General features: G+C 39.0%; 3 protein-coding genes and 1 non-coding gene across 5 annotated transcripts; 2 read left to right on the top strand and 2 right to left on the bottom strand.

Moving 5' to 3' along the window:
* The first annotated feature begins 465 nt into the window (after positions 1 to 465).
* On the top strand, positions 466 to 3852 carry LOC130951665 (probable protein phosphatase 2C 38). Of its 2 annotated transcripts, none has more exons than XM_057880361.1 (5): positions 466 to 1085; positions 1383 to 1908; positions 2065 to 2432; positions 2882 to 3118; positions 3211 to 3852. In XM_057880361.1, the coding sequence occupies exons 2-5, from the start codon at positions 1590 to 1592 to the stop codon at positions 3457 to 3459; spliced, it is 1173 nt and encodes a 390-aa protein (XP_057736344.1). In that variant the 5' UTR covers positions 466 to 1085; positions 1383 to 1589; the 3' UTR covers positions 3460 to 3852. The 2 variants fall into 2 exon arrangements, with proteins under 2 accessions (XP_057736344.1, XP_057736345.1); XM_057880362.1 differs by having other exon boundaries at positions 1565 to 1908.
* Positions 3853 to 15796: 11944 nt separating this feature from the next.
* Positions 15797 to 15889, bottom strand: TRNAY-GUA (transfer RNA tyrosine (anticodon GUA)). Its single transcript has 2 exons — positions 15853 to 15889; positions 15797 to 15832 (listed from the first exon to the last, which is right to left on the bottom strand). It is a non-coding gene; the product is annotated as a tRNA-Tyr (tRNA).
* A 701-nt stretch (positions 15890 to 16590) lies between these two features.
* On the top strand, positions 16591 to 19127 carry LOC130950839 (glutathione S-transferase L3-like). The gene is made up of 10 exons (XM_057879435.1): positions 16591 to 16922; positions 17000 to 17071; positions 17365 to 17425; positions 17570 to 17656; positions 17755 to 17856; positions 18078 to 18177; positions 18255 to 18331; positions 18418 to 18525; positions 18716 to 18796; positions 18891 to 19127. Exons 1-10 carry the CDS (start codon positions 16729 to 16731, stop codon positions 18900 to 18902), a joined length of 894 nt encoding a protein of 297 aa, XP_057735418.1. The 5' UTR covers positions 16591 to 16728; the 3' UTR covers positions 18903 to 19127.
* Positions 19128 to 19275: 148 nt separating this feature from the next.
* On the bottom strand, positions 19276 to 22142 carry LOC130950838 (CDP-diacylglycerol--glycerol-3-phosphate 3-phosphatidyltransferase 2-like). Its single transcript, XM_057879434.1, has 7 exons — positions 21565 to 22142; positions 21384 to 21481; positions 21250 to 21300; positions 21009 to 21122; positions 20180 to 20236; positions 20007 to 20092; positions 19276 to 19798 (listed from the first exon to the last, which is right to left on the bottom strand). Exons 1-7 carry the CDS (start codon positions 21971 to 21973, stop codon positions 19678 to 19680), a joined length of 936 nt encoding a protein of 311 aa, XP_057735417.1. The 5' UTR covers positions 21974 to 22142; the 3' UTR covers positions 19276 to 19677.
* Between the last annotated feature and the right edge of the window lie 290 nt (positions 22143 to 22432).

Consider the following 22432-nt stretch of genomic DNA (forward strand, 5'->3'; position numbering starts at 1 on the left):
CTGTCAACTGCCTTGTGATTCATGAATGAATGCTGCCATTGCAATTGCAATTGTATTGTGCATGCTGTGTAATAATATCCGTTTTATTGCTTATCATATATACATTTAGATCAACATCATCTAAGGTGAAAAAGTTAGTAAAGTAGTATAGTGAGAAGTTAATCACTCTTCAATTAAGATAATGTTTATGAAACTTACAAAATTATTGATACTTAACTCTTCACTTTACCACTTTGCCAATTTTCTCACTTTAAAATATCTAAATTTCATATATTTTCCAAAATTACGTGTTTTACACATACCACTTAAATATCACCCTACATTTAATAGCACTTATATTTTGATTCATTTATCAGAAAAAGGTTATCAGATACAATGATATGTATGTCGTTTCAGATCATACGTGATAAGTTATTTAAACTTTTATTTCTATTCTATAAGTATTACAGAATACATATACTAAAAATAGAGGTGTACAGAAAAGAATAAAAGCAACCCTTGCTCCTCGTGAAGACATGGGGTGTTTCTGTTTGCAACACAAGACATGTTCAAAAATAGAAAGCAGCAGAAAGGAGAGTGAGATTTTTGGGGACAAAGCTGAGTCAGTTACGTTGTAGAGGAGAGGAAGTTTCAACTTACACACTAATTTAAGGAAGAAGAGGGAAAGTTGCCTAAAATGGTGGTTAATTAGTTGAGAGTCAAAGTCAAAATCCCATTCCAACGAAGACATTAAAAATTAGAAAACCAAAAACTGCCAACCAACCCCAAAATCCAAATTCCCCTTAGGAAATTCCCCCACCACCATGGATTTCAAACCGAGTCCATTTTTCTTTCTTTTCTAATTCTCTTTTTATGGCTTCAACCCGCACCTAATTACACAACAAAGAAAAAAAGGAAAAGGAAAAAAAGAACCACACTATTTCTCAAATCCACAGATCAAGGCATCAACTTTCTGACACCCTCTTTCATCAAAACTCTCCAAACCTTAATAACCTTCGGTACGATGATAATGATATTGGGCTGTTAGCAGTTGATGTTTTTCTAATGCGTCAGGACTTGGCAAAGTACTAAATTTTCTGTCTAAGGTACCATGAAATGATATGCTAAAAGTTATGTTTTTGTTTCTTTCACATGTTTCTATTGAGTTCTCTCGATCTCGAAACTAAATCACATTTTCTTTTAAACATTTTTTTTGGGTTGGAATCTTGTTTGTGAAATTTCAAGAGCCGCCCATGTTTCAATTTGATCCTTTATAGCAGAAAAATGGTTGATAGTTGTTAAATTTCAAAGTGAATGATGAAAACCCACATTATGGATTTATCTGATATAGTCATATAGATTAGGGGTCCTTGTATTGATTCTGATCTCAAATCCTTGCGCAGGTTTTGGACATTGGAAATAACGTCCTTGATAGTTTCCACTTTAATGTATTCTGGTGTCAGTGTTCATTCATTAGTAGGCATTTGATTTCTGGAGCTTGTAACTTGGGTTCAGTTATACATAGGAAACTAGGACTTTGCCATTTTATCATTGACTTTTCTTTGATGAACAATTTGTTGCTCAGTTGTATGGTTGAGATTATGTAAGGGATGGTTGTATCAGCTACGTTTAGGCGAATTGTCGCCCCTTGTTGGAGGCCATCTGATGTTCAGAATGGGAATGGGGATGCAAATGGTGAATATGATGGTTTGCTTTGGTACAAAGATTCAGGAAGACATGCCAATGGGGAATTCTCCATGGCAGTTATTCAGGCAAACAATTTGTTGGAGGATCAAAGCCAACTTGAATCAGGCCCCATAAGCTCGCTCACAACGAATCCTCATGGAACTTTTGTTGGTATCTATGATGGCCATGGAGGTCCAGAAGCTGCCCAGTTCGTGAACGAACGTCTGTTTAAAAATGTCAAGAGTAAGTTGTTCCTCCACTCTTTTGGATGGGGATGGTACTGTTTTTATTTGCAGCTAAGGGGCCTAGAGGCATAAGAATATCAAAAAGCTTTTCTATATTGACTTTTCTTGCAAGACAATTCATTCTACCAACTTAGTGGTTGTTCTTAATTTGCAGAATTTACTTCAGAAAATCATGGAATGTCGGCTGACGTTATCAATAAAGCATTCTTGGCAACAGAAGAGGAATTTCTGTCTGTTGTAAGGAAGCAGTGGCAAATCAAGCCGCAGCTAGCCTCTGTTGGATCCTGTTGTTTGATTGGCATAATATGTAGCGGGGTGCTCTATGTTGCAAATGCAGGAGACTCTAGAGCAGTGTTAGCTAGGGTGGATGAGGCTACCAAAGAGACTAAAGCTATTCAGTTATCCTCTGAGCACAATGCTAGCTGCGAATCTGTCAGAGACGAGTTGCGCTCGTTGCATCCTGATGATCCACAGATTGTAGTTATGAAGCACCAGGTCTGGCGTGTGAAGGGTCTGATTCAGGTGACTTTCATTCTGTTTTTCAGCATCATATACACATTTCAAATGTGCAGATTCCGAAATAAAAATTTAACCATGCTGCCATTGGCATTGGCATTTCCACTCCATGTAGTTGACCTTTTTCATATTTCTACTTTGTTCTTAATTGGTGTTCATTGATAATGGTTCTGATGTCTATAGTTGCATAATGCTCCTAAATTTCTTAAATTCTTAAGTAGGCATTGTAGCAGGTTATGAGGATCAATGGATTATCATGTTCAAGGGTCAGTGGATGATCCAATCCATTGATGATGACATGAATCATACTATTGCTTAAAGTCCATTGTAACTCAATTTGCTTAATCGTTTATAGCAGTCATTATGGTTTGAAATCTTTGTCAATTAATGTTTTCTGAGTTAGCAAAAGCTTCTTTTGCTTAATATAGAAATGACGGATTATTTGTTTATTATAGATTTCAAGATCCATTGGCGACGCCTATCTAAAAAAGGCAGAGTTTAACAAACCACCATTGTTGCCGAAATTTAGGCTTGCTCAACCCTTTGAGGAGCCAATCCTTAAAGCCGAACCAGCAGTAACAGTGCAAAAACTTGAACCGGGAGACCAGTTTCTTATATTTGCATCGGACGGATTATGGGAGCATATGAGCAATCAAGAAGCAGTTAACATTGTCCAGAGCTGTCCGCGCAATGTAGGATTTTCTAATTCAGTTGTGTAATTATTTTTCATGGTTGAGTGATTCCAATCTTGTAAATATGACTCTAATGCTGTCCATGACTACAGGGAGTAGCAAGGAGACTCATCAAAACAGCACTTTGTGAAGCTGCAAAGAAGAGAGAAATGAGATACTCAGACTTGCAGAAGATTGAGAGAGGGGTGAGGAGACATTTCCACGACGACATCACAGTCATAGTTTTGTTCCTTGATTCCCATTTAATCAGCCGTGATAATTGGAGCAGCCCTATGGTTTCAGTCAGAGGTGGTGGTTATAGTGGTAGTGGTCTTATTGGTCTTGGTCTTGTAGATGGCTAGTTCATGAAATTTTTTTTTCAAATGATGTTTATGTCAATTGGAGCCACCATCTATCAATATATATACTTGTGTGCAAAAGGCTAATTTTTTCCTTCTCTTTGTTCCTTCCCTATCTGGGATTATAGATTCAATCCAACAAAGAGATTCTTCTCATTCATTTTTTCACTTTTCCATTTAGAATTTCTTATCCATGAACACATGGCACCATTGTCATTATTATAACTAGAACTTTGATTTGTCTTGAGAGTCAGAAACTAAATGTTGCACCACTTGCAGGGTTCCTTTAGGTATAATTGTTAAACTATGATGATGGAAAACTGATTAATGTGATTGAAGTATCAAACTAATTTGGCTTAATGCAGACTTCTGCAGTATATGATGATATATTATGAACATCTTTTGCAAGAATAAAAATAAAACTGCATACAAATATACAATCATAATCTGCTAGTATAAAAGGAAGTTTTGTGCACCAAAAAAAACTTAAAACATAAGGATTTAAGTTAAAAGTAAGTTATAAATAAGTTATTTTGTATTTGAAAAATTATCATAGAAGTACTTATTTTAAAGTTGTATAATAAATAAGAGTAATAAAATAAGAATAAAGTATCGTTTTTGTCCTCAACGTTCGGAATAAGTTCCAAAGTTATCCTTAATGTTTATAAGTTCCAAAGTTGTCCTTAATGTTTAAATCCTCCTATTTAAATCTCTAACATTTTAAAATTGACTCAATATTGTCCTGCCTTTAGGGATTTGTTAACAGAATTGATGGTGGAAAAAAATTGAAACGATTTTGAAACATTAGGAACTTAAATAGGACGAAAACGTTGGGGACAAAAATAGAATTAAATTTTAATTTTATCCTTCAATAATATCAATTTTTTACGGTGCATAGTTATTCAATTATTTTTTATTCATATTTAAGTAAATTACACTTAATCACATAACTTTCATTTTAAATAAATTTATTTTTTATAATTTTGCTCTTAAAAATTTTTACTCATCATGAAATGTTTGCAAAATTACTAGAATCACATTATTTTATTGTATATGTATCATTTTTTTCCGCAAGTTTATATACTAGTCATTCTACAAACATTTCATGATGAGTAAATATCTTTAAGAGTAAAATTATAAAAAAATAAATTTATTTAGAATAAAAATAATGTGATTAAGTGTAATTTACTTAAATGTGATTAAAAAATAATTGAATAACTATATACTGTAAAAAATTAATATTATTGAAAAACAAAATTAAAATTTATTTATATGTATCGTTTGTGTCTCTAACATATTCGTCCTATTTAAATCCCTAACGTTTTAAAATTGTCTCAATCTTGTCCCGCCGTCCATTCTATTAACAGATCCCTAATGGCAGGACAACATTGAGTCAATTTTGAAACATTAGGTCCTTAAATAGGTCGATTTAAATGTTAGGGACAACTTTGAGACTTACCCCAAACGTTGACGACAAAAATGATACTTTACTCGATAAAATCATTTAAGGAGTAATTTGTAAATTATAAATAGTATTTTAGGTTTTAGTTAATTTTGTCAACGGAATTTATCTTGTGTAGGTACAGTGTTACAGTAGGGGTGGCGAACAGGCCTAAACCAGCCTAACCTACACCGCTTAAACCGTAAGCTTTGGTGGTGCGAGGCGGGCTTCTCCGCCGGCTTAAGGTTTTTTTAAAGATATTTTAATTTAGTGTTTTGCATTATGTTTTACGTTTGATTAATTATCTTCTAAACTTATAAATGTTTAATTATATATTTTGGACAATATTTTACATTGGACAATGTTGATTTTTGTTCATACCCTGGCCCAATAATAAAGGCCCAGGTCCAAACGAAAGACCTAGTCCAGAGGATTGAGCCTTGCTGAGCACCGACCTTCGTACTAAGAAGTCAGTCTTGACTACGATTTACTCTAAAGAAGTCGGGACAGAGAACAGTTGGCAGATTAACATCAATCCAAATAAGTAACTGCCCCTAAAATCTCTCTAACCACTTCCGGAAGCCATATCTTAACCTCCCTAAGATAAAGGGACGGTTATCACCCTAAAAGGGTGGCACTACTTCAGCGGTGGTTATTGGTTCATCCCTATAAATGCCCTGACATCCCTCAGGTATCTCGAGGCCCAATACATTCTAAACTTGCTCACACCCTTGCTAACTTAGCCATCGGAGTGTCTTTGCAGGTACCACCCCCCATTCACTCACGTACACAAGTCGGAAGGAGGTTCCAGCGTGTGAACCCGCTCGGAAGCTACCATCCGCAGACGATTGGGCCGGCCAAATACAGTCCAGTCCATCAATCTCCGGTTACCCACCGTAACATTGGCGCCGTTGCCGGAGACCCGAGAGATCAGCCACCGATGGCGGACAGATCCCACGAAGAAGGTCATGTGGAGACAGATTCTGAGCAAGAGAATCTGGACACAGGCAATAATGATGCGGACTTCACCCTCCACCAGGAAATTGATAATCAACACAGGGAAGGTACCTCCGGAGTAAAAAACCCGAAGGTAAACTCCTCAGAAGGGCGCGAATCAGAAAAAGAGGGACCATCCCATATAACTGAACTCATAGGATTAGTCCACAGTCGCCTGGAACAGTTAGAACAAGAACGGGAGCGACAAAAGGAAACCGAAAAGAGCCTAAAAGAGGAGATGGAACGACGAAAAGAGTTAGAAAGAAAACTCTTAAAGTTAGAATCCTCCCTTAAAGGTCGCAACTCCCGCGACGAAAAGGAAGAGCCGCCCTTAGGTGGGGAAGATCCTTTCAGCGAGGACATAATGAGGGCAAAAGTTCCGAGGAACTTCAAAAGCCCTGATATATACCTCTATGACGGAACCACAGATCCAAAGCATCACCTGAGCAACTTCAAAAGTCGGATGTACCTAGCTGATGCTTCCGACGCTACGCGATGCAAAGCCTTCCCGACCACTCTATCGAAAGCAGCGATGAAGTGGTTCGATAGCCTCCCCCCGAGGTCGGTTACCAGCTTTGAAGACCTCTCAAGGAAGTTTTTGATGAGGTTCTCTATCCAGAAGGACAAAGTGAAAAATGCACCGAGCCTCCTGGGAATAAAACAGGAGGTCGGAGAATCTTTACGAGCCTATATGGAAAGGTTCAACAAAGCATGTTTGGAGATTCAAGACCTGCCCACCGAGGCAGTAATAATGGGGTTAGTCAATGGGTTTAGAGAAGGTCCCTTCTCGCAGTCCATATCCAAAAGACACCTCATCTCCTTGAGTGATGTGCAGGAAAGAGCTGAAAAGTACATCAACATGGAGGAAAATGCTAAGCTGAGAGACCTAAGTTGGCGACCTAGGCACCCTCCCTCAATAAAAGAGAGGGAGAGGGAGACCAAGAAGAAAGAACTCGGTCTCGACAGACCAAAAAGTACCACTCTTATACTCCTCTAAAAGTTTTAATAGTGGATGTGTACAGAGAAATTTGCAACACTGAAAGGCTGCCACCCCCCAGACCCATCAAAAATAAAAAGGGGGGAAGCCGCAGCGACTACTGTGAGTACCATAAAATATATGGTCACTCCACGAACGATTGTTACGACCTTAAAAATGTGATAGAAAAGTTGGCTAGAGAAGGTCGGCTTGACAGATATCTCATAGAAAGGTCGGACGGTCATGGGAAGAGGAAGCGAGATGATATCGACAGAAGAGACCCACCACCGACGACTCCTGAGAGACATATCCATATGATCTCGGGAGGGGGGGTTCGCGGGAGGGGGACTCACAAAATCCTCTCGCAAAAGGCACCTCAAGAGAGTCTAGCAGGTCGGAGGAGAGTCATCCGATCTCCCCACTATCTCCTTCACTAAAGAAGATGGGCAAGGAATAATCCCTGGACACGATGATCCAGTAGTAATAACTATGATCCTGGCAAATGTCCATCTCCACAGAACCCTAGTAGACCAAGGAAGCTCGGCGGACATCCTTTTCAAGCCCGTTTTTGACAAGCTAGGGTTGGACGAGAAAGAATTAAGAGCCTACCCCGACACCCTATACGGATTAGGGGACACGCCAATAAAACCACTGGGATTTTTGCCCCTCCACACCACTTTTGGGAAAGGGGAAAAATCAAAGACTCTGAGTATAGACTTCATAGTCATTGATGTCGGGTCAGCATATAATGCTTTAATCGGCAGAGCTACCCTTAATCGACTCGGAGCGGTGGTATCTACTCCCCACCTCTGCATGAAATTCCCGACCTCAGTGGGAATAGCAACGGTAAGGGGAGACCAAAAGTTGGCAAGGAAATGCTACAATGAAAGCCTAAATCTGAGAGGAAATGGCAGAGAAGTTCACACAATAGAGCTCGGTGGTGCAAGGGCCAGAGAAGAGCTGCGACCACAACCGGGAGGAAAAACCGAGGAGATACAGGTCGGCGAAGAGGAAGGGAAAAATACTCATATAGGAGCCAACTTAGGGGAAACCCTAAAACAAGAATTGACTAAGCTCCTAAGAAATAACTCCGACCTCTTCGCCTGGAAGGCCTCTGACATGCCTGGGATAGACCCCGAGCTCATGTCCCACAAGCTCTCAGTTTATCTGGGATCCCGACCTGTACAGCAAAGAAGACGCAAGCTCGGCCCAGAACGAGCCCTAATAGTAGAAGAACAAGTACAGGCACTCCTGGAAGCTGGCTTCATCAGAGAAGTCAAGTACCCAACATGGCTAGCCAATGTAGTGCTAGTCAAAAAACAAAATGGCAAATGGAGAATGTGTGTCGACTATACCGACTTAAATAAGGCATGTTCCAAGGACCCTTATCCACTACCAAGTATTGACACCCTAGTGGACTCCAGCTCGGGGTATCAATACTTATCATTTATGGACACCTACTCGGGATATAATCAAATCCCAATGTATGAGCCAGACCAGGAGAAAACATCATTCATCACACCCAGAGCTAATTTCTGCTACGTGGTCATGCCATTCGGATTGAAGAATGCAGGAGCCACATATTAAAGGTTGATGAATAAAGTGTTTTTCCCTCATCTGGGGAGTCTAATGGAAGTATACGTCGACGATATGCTGGTAAAGACCAAGAAGAAAGTCGACCTCTTGTCAGACCTCTCACAAGTCTTTGACACCATAAGGCTGCACGGGATGAGACTAAATCCCGCAAAGTGCGCCTTCGCGGTGGAGGCAGGGAAATTTCTAGGATTTATGCTAACACAAAGAGGGATCGAAGCCAATCCCGATAAGTGTAGAGCCATCCTAGAAATGAAAAGTCCGACTTGTTTGAGAGAGGTCCAGCAGCTGAATGGCCGACTTGCAGCCCTCTCCAGATTTTTGGCAGGATAGGCATTAAAATCCCTTCCATTATTTTCCTTATTAAGAAAGGGATGCCAGTTCGAATGGACTCCTGAATGCGAGGAGGCGTTCCAGGAGTTCAAAAAGTTTTTAAGCCAACCCCCTATTCTGACCCGACCAGTATCTGGAAAAGACCTCGTCCTGTACTTATCCGTAGCAGACAAGGCTGTCTCATCAGCCCTGATAAGAGAAGATGAGGTTGGACAACATCCAGTTTATTTCATCAGTAAAGTTCTACAAGGCCCTGAGCTAAGATACCACAAACTAGAGAAGTTTGCCTACTCCTTAGTAATAGCCTCACGAAGGCTACGACCTTACTTTCAGGCTCACACAATAAGAGTCCGTACAAACCAACCCATGAAGCAAATCCTCCAAAAGACGGATGTTGCAGGGAGAATGGTTCAATGGGCAATAGAGCTCTCCGAGTTTGACTTAAGATATGAAACTCGGACGGCGATTAAAGCCCAATGCCTCACCGACTTCGTTGCAAAACACGCAGGGGATCAGGAGGAAAAACCAACTACATGGGAACTCTATGTAGATGGATCCTCCAACAAAACAGGAAGCGGTGCAGGCATAATATTGGTAGATGAAAGAGGAACCCAGATAGAGGTTTCCCTTAAATTTGAATTCCCAGCTTCAAATAATCAGGCAGAGTATGAAGCCTTGATTGCTGGATTGAAGCTGGCAGAAGAAGTCGGTGCTACAATGGTGATGATATACAGTGACTCACAAGTGGTGACCTCCCAAATAAGCGGAGAGTATCAGGCAAAGGACCCAAACATGAAGAGGTACTTGGAGAAAACTCTGGAGCACCTTGGGCGCTTTGCAGAAACTGAGGTTAAACACATAACTCGGGATCTAAACAGCAGAGCGGACGCCCTATCCAAGTTAGCAAGTACCAAACCGGGAGAGAACAACAGAAGCCTGATCCAAGAAACCCTCCAGGAACCCTCGGTGGTAAAAATAGAAGACAAACAAGAAGTACTTAAGGTAGTTGATTTAAACCTCGGATGGATGAACCCCTTGGTCGAATACATGAAATTCGACATCCTCCCTAAAGAGGAGAAAGAGGCCAAAAAGATCCGAAGGGAAGCACAACACTACACCTTGGTGAGAAATATTCTCTACAAAAGGGGGATATCAACACCACTATTAAAGTGTGTACCGACCTCAAGAACCGCCGAGGTATTAGAGGAAGTACATAGTGGGATCTGCGGAAACCATCTCGGAGCAAGGTCACTAGCCAGGAAAGTAATCCGAGCTGGATTCTACTGGCCGACCTTGCAGAAAGATGCCACAGAATTTGTGAAAAAGTGTCAACCATGTCAGATGCATGCAAATTTCCACGTGGCTCCACCAGAAGATCTCATCAGTATCACTTCTCCATGGCCCTTTGCAAAATGGGGAATAGATTTGTTAGGTCCTTTTCCCCAAGCACCAGGACAAGTCAAATACCTGATCGTGGAAATAGATTACTTCATAAAGTGGATAGAAGCAGAACCATTGGCCACCATCACCGCTCAAAGAAGTCGGAAGTTCCTCTACAAAAATATCATCACAAGATATGGGATACCTTATTCCATCACTACAGATAATGGAACCCAATTCACCGACTCTACCTTCAGAAGCTCAGTAGCCAGTATGAAAATCAAACACCAGTTCACCTCGGTAGAGCACCCGCAAGCCAATGGGCAAGCCGAGGCAGCCAACAAAGTCATACTGGCAGGGCTAAAGAAAAGATTACAAGAAGCAAAAGGAGCTTGGGCTGAAGAGCTCCCCCATGTGCTATGGGCTTACAGGACAACACCCCAATCCGCCACTGGAAAAACACCCTTCCGACTAGTCTATGGCGTAGAAGCAATGATACCAATAGAAATCACTGAACAAAGCCCAAGGGTAATTCTCCACGACGAGATCGGAAACATACAGGGGCACAAAGAGGAGCTCGACTTGCTCCCCGAAGTCCGAGAAAATGCCCAGATAAGAGAAGCAGCGTTGAAGCAAAGGATGACTACAAGGTACAACAAAAAAGTCATTCGAAGAACATTTGCTCCGAATGACTTGGTCTTAATTAGAAACGACATTGGAGTCAACAAATCAGGAGAAGGAAAACTTGCTGCTAATTGGAAGGGACCATACAAAGTCAATGAAGTTTTAGGAAAAGGTTATTATAAGGTAACCGACCTGAACGGCGCTGAGTTCCCAAGGTCGTGGCATGCTTGTAATCTGAAAAGGTACTACAGTTAAAAGCAAACTTTACTCCATGATGTACTCTTTTTCCAACTTCATGATTTTTTCCCAAAATCAAAGGGTTTTTTCTGGAGAAGGGTTTTTAACGAGGCATCATAGTAGAGGCTAAGGGAAAATAGGCTATTAAAAACCCTTAGTAGCAAGAAGGTACCTCCCCAATCAATAAAAGATCTTTTTTTATTCACAGTATCTCTTATAAACTCCTTTCTATTTTTCTAAGTCTTTCTACGAAACGCGCCGACTTAAGCTCGACAAAACGTGAAAATCCCATGAACCGATCTAGATGATCGTCAGGATAAAACGACGAGGTACAAGTCGGTGTAAAGAGGTTATATGAGTTGATCGTAAAAAAACTCGGGAACAATCCGACTCATAAGTCGAAATGAAAACCCGAGTAGAAAAGCTCGGAAATACTTCGACCCGTAAATCGGAGTGAAGAACCGAGTAGAAGAAAAACGCATCGCAAAAATAACCTAAGTCATAAGAACTCACTAAAGCAAAGTTGAGTATAAGGAATAATAAAAGAGATTGAAAAACCTAGGAAAAAGTTTAAAGGCTGTCCTAATGCCCTTAAACAAAAGGCTCAGAAAAACACAAGCCAAAGGAAAAGGTTTTCAGAAAAAGATCAAGGGGACTTCGAGAAATCAAAATCAAAAAAGCATACACGCATAAGGTAACTTAAAACCTTATCCAAAAAAGGGTATTTATTTTGTTAATTTAAAAACCCTTATTAAAAAGGGTACTTTTTAATATTTTGTTTACGGCCTTAAAAGGCCAAAGGAAATTGTTCAACAAACACCACCAACCAAAAATAAATAAAAGAGTTTAAAAATGGGGAACCCACAGGCCGGGCCCCCAAATAGCCCACAAATCATTTTTTAGGAAGAAGAGTAGACGGATCACCACCACCGGAGTCAGGAGGAGCGCCACCAGAGGCATCCATGGGAGATGAAGAGGAAATAGGAGGAACTGCTGAAGAACTCGGAGCATCCTTTCCATGAGGAGGAGACTCAATAATCCTCTGCCCTCGAGTCTTCAACTCTGATTCAGAAACGATCACAGGGACAGGAAGATCAACTATGGCCCCGTCAATAACGACTTTGTCAGGATGTAAAGGAGAAAGATCCAAGTCGGGAGCAATAACTCTGACTTGCTCCAGGAAGATCCTCCAAGACTCCTCGGCGCCATCAGCAATAGAGTCCTCCAACTCATCGTATGCCTTCCGAGAATTCAGCAGATCATTCTTCACAGACACAAGATCATTGAACAAACTTTGATAGCTGGCCTGCGCTGTTTTCCTCAAATCCATCTCCATGTTACATTGGGCTTGCAAAACCTTCCCTTTCTCCCGGAGGGTATCTCTCTCCTCCTTCAGCTTGGCGATTTCCTTCTTCAATTCCCCCTCATGCTCTTGGTATGAGCGAAGCCTTCCTTCCAGCTCCTCGACCCTCGAGGTCATCCCTAAAGAGCTGAGAGGAGCCTTCTCAAAAATATCCAAGAGTTTGCCGCAAACCCCCGCCACCTTGAGACTCTCCTCAATCATAGTGGTAAGGTTGCTCCGAACAGACATATCATCCATGCTTATACGAGCATGGGGGTAGATATTCTTTCGGACGAATGCAAGAGCATCCGCCTTAACCTCACCGGAAGAGCCAGACTCTAAGGTCTTGCGCTTCTTCGGCTCAGGGGAGGGTCGGACGACGAGGGGCGGTTGAGAGGAAGCTGAAGAAGAAATCACAATGGGCTTGGAAAGAGTCCCAACGTTCCGAGGAGGAGGAGGAGGAGAGATAACCCTGGCACTACCAGTCCTGGCGTGAGACTTTGCTTTGGCCTCCTGGACTCTCTGGTAAGATTCCTGAGCATTCGTCTTCGCCATTTCTGGAAAAATAAAACAATAGTTGAGGAATTAAACAAGTCGGAAAGTTCAATTAACGAGTCAAGAATCTAACAAACAAATGAAAGCTACCTAGCTGTGCTTGGATAAAGGTCGGAGACCCTTGGAGAAACTTTTTAGTGTCCAAGTATGGGGCCCTCCCCCACACTTCTCGGAGGAACCCCACAATGGCGGCCTCTACTTCATTTAGGTCATCCAGACCATATTTCTCACAGGGAGAGGCCTCCAGCCAGTATAAAGGAAAGCGAGGAGAAGAATTATCATCCAGGAAAAAGGGGTGGTGACCCTCTACAGCTTGCACCTTGAAAAAATAATTTTTAAAGTCGTGGAAGGATTCGTCAAAAAGGGTAAAGATTCTCCGTCCTTGTATGGCTCGGAAGGAAACCCATTGTTGTTTATTGTTTAGCCCACTGAAGGGCTTGGTCATATGGAAAAGATGGAAAAATATTTTCAGAGAAATCGGGAACTCCAAAGCATGGCTAATAAATTGATAAATTTTCAAAAAACCCCAAGAGGGGTGAAGCTGGGTAGGGGCAACCCGACAGTGTTGCAAAACAGACATCTCAAAATCTGAAAAAGGTAGAAAAACGCCCAGACGGGTGATCATGCATTCATACATAAAGAAGAAATGAGGGGCCGTTCCGTTGGCCCTCCCATGGCAAACTCGGTCCTCTGAACTTGGGATAAGCAATTCATACTTAGGCTCATCCTCATCTGAGGTACAGAGCCGGTGGTGAGTGCGAAGATGAGTAATAAACTCAACATCAACCAACGGCTCCTCCCCTAGGACAGTAACATCAACCCAATCTACGGAGGCCATTTTCTTTTCCTAAAGAAGATGAGGAAACCTACAAAAGGAAAAAAGAAAAGAAAAAATAAAAAACAAAGGTCTCTAAAGGGGAGAAAAAGGAACCAAGCAAAAGCCTACAAACTCACTTATCTACAAAATAAAGGCATACGAAAAATGTGAAAGAGAAAAAGAAACTAACATTTCTTTGAAAATGAAGGTTGGAAGAAGCAGAAGTCTCCGAAACACAAGAATGCAGCACGAACGAATGAAGAACGAACGAGGAAAAAATTAGAAAAATCGTAGAAAGAAGATAATGGAAGAGAGGGAAAAGTATTTATAAATACTCTAGGGGCATAATGGTAAAAACGGGGCAGTCATTAATGAGAGTGCACCGTTACCAAAGCCATCAATCCCTAGGTGCATCCCTAGCGGACACGACGCTTGAATAGACGTAACTGACAGAAACAAAAGATCGCGAAAATCGCGTCGGTTTAAAAACCCCGCGTCTCCTCCGAGGAAGTCGGCTACGAACCCAAGTAAAATACTCGAACCCAAGTCTTAAAGAGATCTTGGGCTCAAGTAGGGGCACTGTTCATACCCTGACCCAATAATAAAGGCCCAGGTCCAAACGAAAGGTCTAGTCCAGAGGATTGAGCCTTGCTGAGCACCGACCTTCGTACTAAGAAGTCGGTCTTGACTACGATTTACTCTAAAGAAGTCGGGACAGAGAACAGTTGGCAGATTAACATCAATCCAAATAAGTAACTGCCCCTAAAATCTCTCTAACCACTTCCGGAAGCCATATCTTAACCTCCCTAAGATAAAGGGACGGTTATCACCCTAAAAGGGTGGCACTACTTCAGCGGTGGTTATTGGTTCATCCCTATAAATGCCCTGACATCCCTCAGGTATCTCGAGGCCCAATACATTCTAAACTTGCTCACACCCTTGCTAACTTAGCCATCGGAGTGTCTTTGCAGGTACCACCCCCCATTCACTCACGTACACAAGTCGGAAGGAGGTTCCAGCGTGTGAACCCGCTCGGAAGCTACCATCCGCAGACGATTGGGCCGGCCAAATACAGTCCAGTCCATCAATCTCCAGTTACCCACCGTAACAATTTTATTATGGAAAAGTATAGGGTACCAACATATTATCTGCCAACTTATTACCAACAATGATTAATTATTATATTTTAAACACATATATAAAGAGACACATCCAAAAAATATATCTATAAAGACACTTTTATTAAACATAACTATAAAAAAGACATTTTTATTAGACACTTCCATTAAATACTCTTATAAATAAGAGTTGGCAGATGTTGGCAGAAATGTTGTTGGTAACGTAGCGGGATTGTTTTATTATTTTGTTTCAAAAAAACTTGGTTTATAATTATAAAGACTTTAATATTTGTTAATTTAAAAATTATAATTTTTTTTATATTTTTTGAAATTATAAATTTATTAAAATGGTTGTGAAATTATATATATTATTTAATACTTTTTTTTTAATTTATACTATTTAATACTTAATAATAATAAAAAAAAGATTTGGCGGTCCGGAATGAGATTTCAAAACCGCCTCATTAGACAGGGCGAGACGGACTTGCTCGCTTGCCACCCCTAACGCACTGTTTGGATCAATAGAAAATGTAAAGAAGGAAAATGCAAAGAGGAAAAATAGATGAAAAATTTTATTTTCCATTGATTGGATGACAATGGAAATCGGAAGGAAAGAAAAAAAAAGTGGTGTGGGACCCACTCTCAAGTTTTCTTCTCACTCTTGGGATGAAAATGGATGATAATACACAAAGTAAAAGTCAAATTACTAATTTATCCATGGTGTTAAAAAAATTAAAAAAATAAAGGGTTTTAATATAATTTTATTTGGTTACGATTTTTTTTTCTCATTTTTTCTATCCATTTTCTTTTCATCCAAACAATATAAAAAAAAACAAACTTTTCTTTTTATTTTTCTTCCATTTTCTATCTTCCATCCAAACAAAGTGTAAGTGTTAGTTTTGTATTTTTAGGAAAAAAAAATTAATTGTCCGACCTGCCGGATTCGAACCAGCGACCTAAGGATCACCTGTCGGATATGAACCACTACAGTCCTCCGCTCTACCAACTGAGCTAAGGTCGGAATTGGATACATGGTTTTAGAAATGCATTTAAAACCCATTAAATTGGCCCTGAAATATGACCAAATTTAGTTTATGAATTTAATATAGCACAGAATAATAGGTGTTCCACCAACAGAGATTGATGTGCAATAATAAAACCATAAGTGGATAATACCAAAAAAAAAAAAAACATGTGGATATCTCTAAGTATTAGGGTAGCATGGTCTATCAATGTATACTTGTATAGCATAGAAATAGGTTTGGAAGTAGTACTACAACTGAGTTTTGAAGAAAGATACCGTACAAGATTATGTGTTAGATGATCAATAAGATATTAAGATGTATTGTATTAAAAAATTTAATCAAATATATTAAATTATTATACGACTTTAAGTTGTTATCTTTGTGTATAAATATTTTTCTGTAAATAACCACTTTACCTTAAATAGTATTTATTTTGTAGTATCAATTTTACACGCATATATACTTGATTTATATGTATTATTTTGTCATGGATATTAAATTAACTATTTTTTGTTTGTAACTTTGTATCTTTGATTAAGAAAGTTCAATTATTTCATAAAAGATAAAAAGGAGAAGGAATAATGTTGACCAAAAAATAAATAAATAATGCAACGAATAATAATAGATGAAAAATACTATTATTTTTAATTACTTTTGTCACAAAAAAAAAACTAATTTCATTCGTTCATCATTTGAAAACTTTCATGTTTATAAATGGTAGTTTTTGGGTGGCTTAGAATTTTGGATAGTGGCACCTGTTCTTGTTTTTAACAACTAGAATTGAGCTTGCCCCATTTCAGTTCAGTTCAGTTGAGTTCAATTCAGCATTGCATGAATGGCTATACCCACACCCATTCCCTCTCGTGTGTTTTCTGGATTTGGCACTATAACACCAAAGACTCCCTTCACTTGCATTGCAATCAAATTCTCAAGCACAAGCACTCCTTTCCCTTTTGAGTTTTCACCCAATAAGCTTCAGCTTCGGCCACTACTTAACACCACAAGAAATTTTTGTGCTGTGGCAACTGGGTACTTAATTCTCAGTGTTTCTGCTTTCAATTTTTATGGGTGTGTAGTACTTATTTCTAAACTTGCTGTTTTTGAAGGGTGCAAGAAGTTCTTCCAACACCCCTTACTTCAACTTCGCCCCCACCTTCGATGGTCGATGGAGCTACAAGGTTTCTTGCTCTCTTTCATCTTCTCCACCAGAAAATAAAATAAAAATTGAAACTTTTTTTATTGGGGTTTTTGTTTTCATGGGATTCTCTTTATACACACTATCTGTTTGTTTCATTGCTCCTGTGATGAACTATGATACGGGTATACCAAAAATTAGTCACAATATAAAATATATGTTGAAAATATATAAAATAACACATATATTTATAGCTAAATTAACGATTGATTAGTGTGATAAAGGACATCTTTCTATTTTGCTTTTGTTTATTTATTTATTTATGTGTGGCTGAAGGTTGTATATCTCCTACACCTGTCCGTATGCACAACGTGTATGGATCACTCGTAACTGTAAGGTTGCTAATAAGATCTCCATCTTCATATTATTCTTGTTACCATTGTTATGTGACAAACTCAACATTTGGAAGAGGTTTAGTGTTTTGTTACAATACTAGTAGATAAATATAGTTGTCTGGTTTTTCATATTTGTTTGGAAGCAGGGATTGCAGGACAAGATACAATTGGTTCCTATCGATTTAAAACATAGACCTTCCTGGTATAAGGACAAAGTCTACCCACCCAACAAGGTCATAGGATACTCATCTTTATTTATATGTGTTGTGCAAATTGCAAACTAAGTGTAACACATTCTAATAGTGATGTTTTGATGTCAAGTGAAATCCAGGTTCCAGCTTTGGAACACAAAAATGAAGTCAGGGGAGAAAGTCTTGATCTGATTAAATATATTGATAGTCACTTTGAAGGGCCCTCTCTTTCCCCTAGTAGTGTAAGATACAAGCTTTTTCCACCATGATGTTTGTTTTCAGGTCCGAAAATATAGGAAGCATTTCAGGTATGTCAGGAACTAAGGTGCTTCAGTGGTTTTTGCCGTTGATATCAACTATGTATATATTTTATGATTAAATTAACGGCCAAAACTAATGAAACATGTTAGTTCCGGGCATACTTGAAATGTATCTGAAAATATAAACCCGTATTGATAAACAGGGTCCTGCTAAGGAGTTTGCTGAAGAGTTGCTATCTTACACTGACACATTTTATAAGACTGTTGTTTCTTCATTTAAAGGAGATGATGTGACAGAAGCTTGTAAGATGATACTTGCTTTTTTTATTGATGATGCTGATTTGCTGAATAAATAATGCTAACATGTTAAATTGCTCTAGGCACTGCATTTGATTACATTGAAACTGTTCTCTCCAAATATGATGATGGACCTTTCTTCCTTGGCCAATTCAGTCTTGTAAGTATGGTTTACCTTGATTTTGTTGTATTCTTCCCATCTTCAATTTGACTTGAACTAATCAAATTATTTTCTATAAACTTCAGGTGGATATAGCATATGCTCCTTTCATTGAAAGATTTCAGCTATTTCTTATGGATGTTAAGAATTATGATATTGGCTTTGGCAGGCCTACTCTAGCGGCATGGATGGAGGTAGAGCATCCCTACATTTTCAATTATGATATTGTGCTTTTGCGCTGTTATGTTTGTCATGATTCTGCGATCCAACTATATCTTAATTTCACTTTTGTTTTAGCATATGCAGTTCATTGAATTAACTAAGAAAACTGAGTCTTATCACATTATGTTTGACACAGCAAATCTGAATCTATGTTGGTTTCAGGCAATGAACAACATTGATGGCTACAAAATAACTCGCTCTAATCCCAAGGAGCTTGTTGAAAGTTACAAGAGACGCTTCCTGGTACCATAAGACTCAACTCTACTCAAAACCTAACATTCTGAATTCACAAGGCTTTTAAACTGAAATGCTTTCATTTATCCATTCTTATCTGTAGGCCAATATATGAATCCAATCTTTGGTGGCAGAATATGTCTCAAGACTTGAGTACCAAGATTGATTACAGACTAAGCGTTCATTATAGACAGACTGCTTATGTAATCAAGTTGTTTCTTTCACTAAATATGGCCCACTTTTGAACCTATCATACGTGAAAGGTGAAGATGGTAGTAACTTCCATCAGTTCCATGGTCGTTTTTCATTATCTTCAATGTAAAATTATGAGTTTCTGAGATGAATCAAAGTGAATTACGAGCATTTCTAGCATCCCACAACAAGTCATATACTGATGAATCTGCTCAAGCGAAAGAATAAATAACAAGTGCGGTGCATGACATTAAGAGCACAAGTAAAATGGCAATGCACATGAACAAAATCATGCGTTAAAATAAAAAATATAAGACCTTTTATTTAAATATCATTGAGCAATAAACCCAAATAAATTTAAAGTCAGCTATGATCATACAAAATTCCTAGTGGTGAAATTTCCCTGGTCACAAACTTTAGGAGACTCCATAGTTCTAGTTAGGAGATTCAAAATGGGTGTGATAGCGTCTACTTATACTTATGGCCCTCTTTTCTTACCCCCATTTAAAGTTAAGAGACAATTAAGAGACAATATAAGGAATAGAAAAAATGGCGCCATGTGGAGTTGACAAATTACATATATATGCCACTAAAGATGTATCCCCCTTCCAAGACATTAGTAGTCAAGAAATTACTCTATAGAGAGCCAAATCCGAATAAGAAGTGATTGAATGTGGATTCATGGAGGAACAAGCATACTACCTCATCAATACCTTCCATATTTTCCGCATATACACAACCAACGACCATACAGCAAGGCCCGCTGAAGTATAGAGCAAACCAACACCAGAACCAACTACAAAGGCAGCACTTCCATCGCTGAAAAGGCAGAGAAAATCAAACCAGTAAGTAAAAGAGAGAGCTTGAACTGAAATTTTGGGGCGATACAAAATGAAAGCCTATAGACATTTTTCAAAATAGTATAAATCTATCTAACATCTATGGATAAGTTTTAGCATCATTTTCCCCCTTATCATGATAAATTTAATTAGAATAGAGCATCTTCAAAATTGAAAGGAATCAATACCTCCAGCCTCGGGTAGCAAGTAGGATGGTTAATGCTGTCATCTGTGTGGCTGTTTTCCACTTCCCCAAATTATTTACTGCAACAGCCTATTATTTTTGAAGTTTTATAATGTAAGCCAAAAACTTCAACCAATATCAAACAATCATTCAATTAAAGAGGGGGTTTAAACAAACCTCTAAAAGCTTAGTATCCTGGGAAGCAGCCCATTCCCTGACTGCAGACATGGTTATCTGTTTCACAAGTTGCAAGAGTATATGGTAAGACAAGACAGAGCCAGTAAATTAAGCAAGATATGATGCCTCAAAAATGAAATGCGTTGACAGGTTAAAGTATGAGTAATTTGAGTCTTGGTTAAACAAACAAGATTTTCATTAGCAACAACATATATCATATACTCGCTAAAGTATTTACGTGTTTTTGCACACCACCAACAAATTATGGACATGATCAGACACCATTACTGCTTCCATCCACCAGAGTTACAGGTAAGTCTAACCGTGGTGAATCGAAAATCTGAACTCACCCTTCAGAGACAAACTTGATCACAATGGTCACATATAACAATGCATTAGATTTCCAACAGATTCAAGAGAACTATATGTACCCTAAGCTTTACTTTCACTTATTCTATAATACAAAACATATGGCCAGATTCCATGATTGTTATAAGAACTCCAGTTACATACAAACTATCAGCAAACAAAACACTGAATCACATCTTGCAAACTAACGTCAACAACAACAACAACAACAACAACAACAAAGCCTTATCCCACTAGATGGAATCGGCTACATAGATCAAATAACGCCATTGCACCCTATCATGTATCATGTCTACAATGAGACTGTTTACATGTATCTTGCAAACTAACATCGTAAAATAAAAAACTGTTAAGATGCATAAGTTCGGCAATCAGTAACTTCCATGAGAGCAAAACATTTCCAAGTAACACTTGCAAATGCCTCAGAAGTAGCTGAAGCAGGACATTAAGTGTGGATTACCTCTCTGCCAATGATGGCAATTGAAGGTACCGTGAGAAGCCACGGCGCTTGACTAAACGCAGCAACATCCAAAGGTTTGCTACATAACAAGAGCAATGTAGCAGCAACCATAAGCTGCATTCAACAGAAAATTAACATTCACAAAACAGAAGAGAATAACCAGTCACATATCAAACGACAGAAATAAAATTGCATTTATATGTATCAACAAGCTCAAATTAAACCAAAATAACAGGAGTACCTTGTCAGCTACCGGATCCAAAAATGCACCAAATGAAGATTTCAGCTTCATCTGCTTTGCAAATTTATAAAATTAAACCAAAAAAAAATACATATAACTCGAAAAAATTGAATGAGTTGCGAAGTGTAGTTTACCTTGCGAGCGAGATAGCCATCGAGCCAATCGGTGACAGCTGCCGCAATGAAAATGCTCGTGGTGGCAGCTGGTCCCCACGGAGCATCAACATAGAAAGCTGAACCAATAACCACATTAATTAAATAATTAATTATATATGAACAAAGAATTAGGTCATAACATTACCAATTTCAAACTTACTAGCAACAAGAACAGGCACGGAAGCCACGCGACCTAGAGTTAGCATTGTTGGCAAGGTGAGCAGTTTGGAAGGCTCGGAGTGCGATGGTAATGGGCCGGGCCCGGGCCCAGGCCCACGAGTGTCGGGATCCTTGGCGGTGTCGGAAGAGATGCATCGGGAGAAGGAGTTGTTGTTGTGAGGGGCGAAAGTGACGGATTTGCGTGTGGAGCCTTGGGAAGGGGGAAGCATGATGTTGGCGCAGGGTGTTATCGTGCGCCCAGTGCGTTGATGATAGAAAACGGTGGTTGTTTTAGTAGTAGAAGTAGTGGAGGGCCATGTGCGTAAGAAGAAGGGTTTGGGTTTGGGGGCGGATGCGGTTGTGCGGACGTAGAAAGAAGAAGCTGTTGCGGTGAGTTTGAGGGGTGTCATGAATCGCTGCCCCTCTTTTTCCAAATTCAATTCAATTCAATTTAATTCCTACTTTGTGGTAGGAACCGTAGTACTGCAATCCAATGGAATCAAATCATCTCATGCACTTTTCCTTCACTTTACCTTTCTTCTCTTTCTTTCTCTCTCTCTCTCTCTCTCACAAGGCCCATGCACACTCCTATAATTCATTCATTAAAAAAATTATAAATAAACCAATTTAAATTGCATAGTCAACTCATTTGTTACAAAATAAATACTAAAAATTTAAATATTATTTTGTGTATATAATAATTTAGAATAATATTAAATATACACTAAAATTAATTATTAAAATTAAGTATTAATATAAAATACAAATTAAAATATAAATACATATTAAAAATAAATTAAACCACGCATATATTTTATATACATATATTAGTGGATGATTTTAGTAATTGATTTTAGTGTATAAATATC

Source organism: Arachis stenosperma, chromosome 9 (assembly GCF_014773155.1).
Source record: "Arachis stenosperma cultivar V10309 chromosome 9, arast.V10309.gnm1.PFL2, whole genome shotgun sequence".
Lineage (NCBI taxonomy): Eukaryota > Viridiplantae > Streptophyta > Magnoliopsida > Fabales > Fabaceae > Arachis > Arachis stenosperma.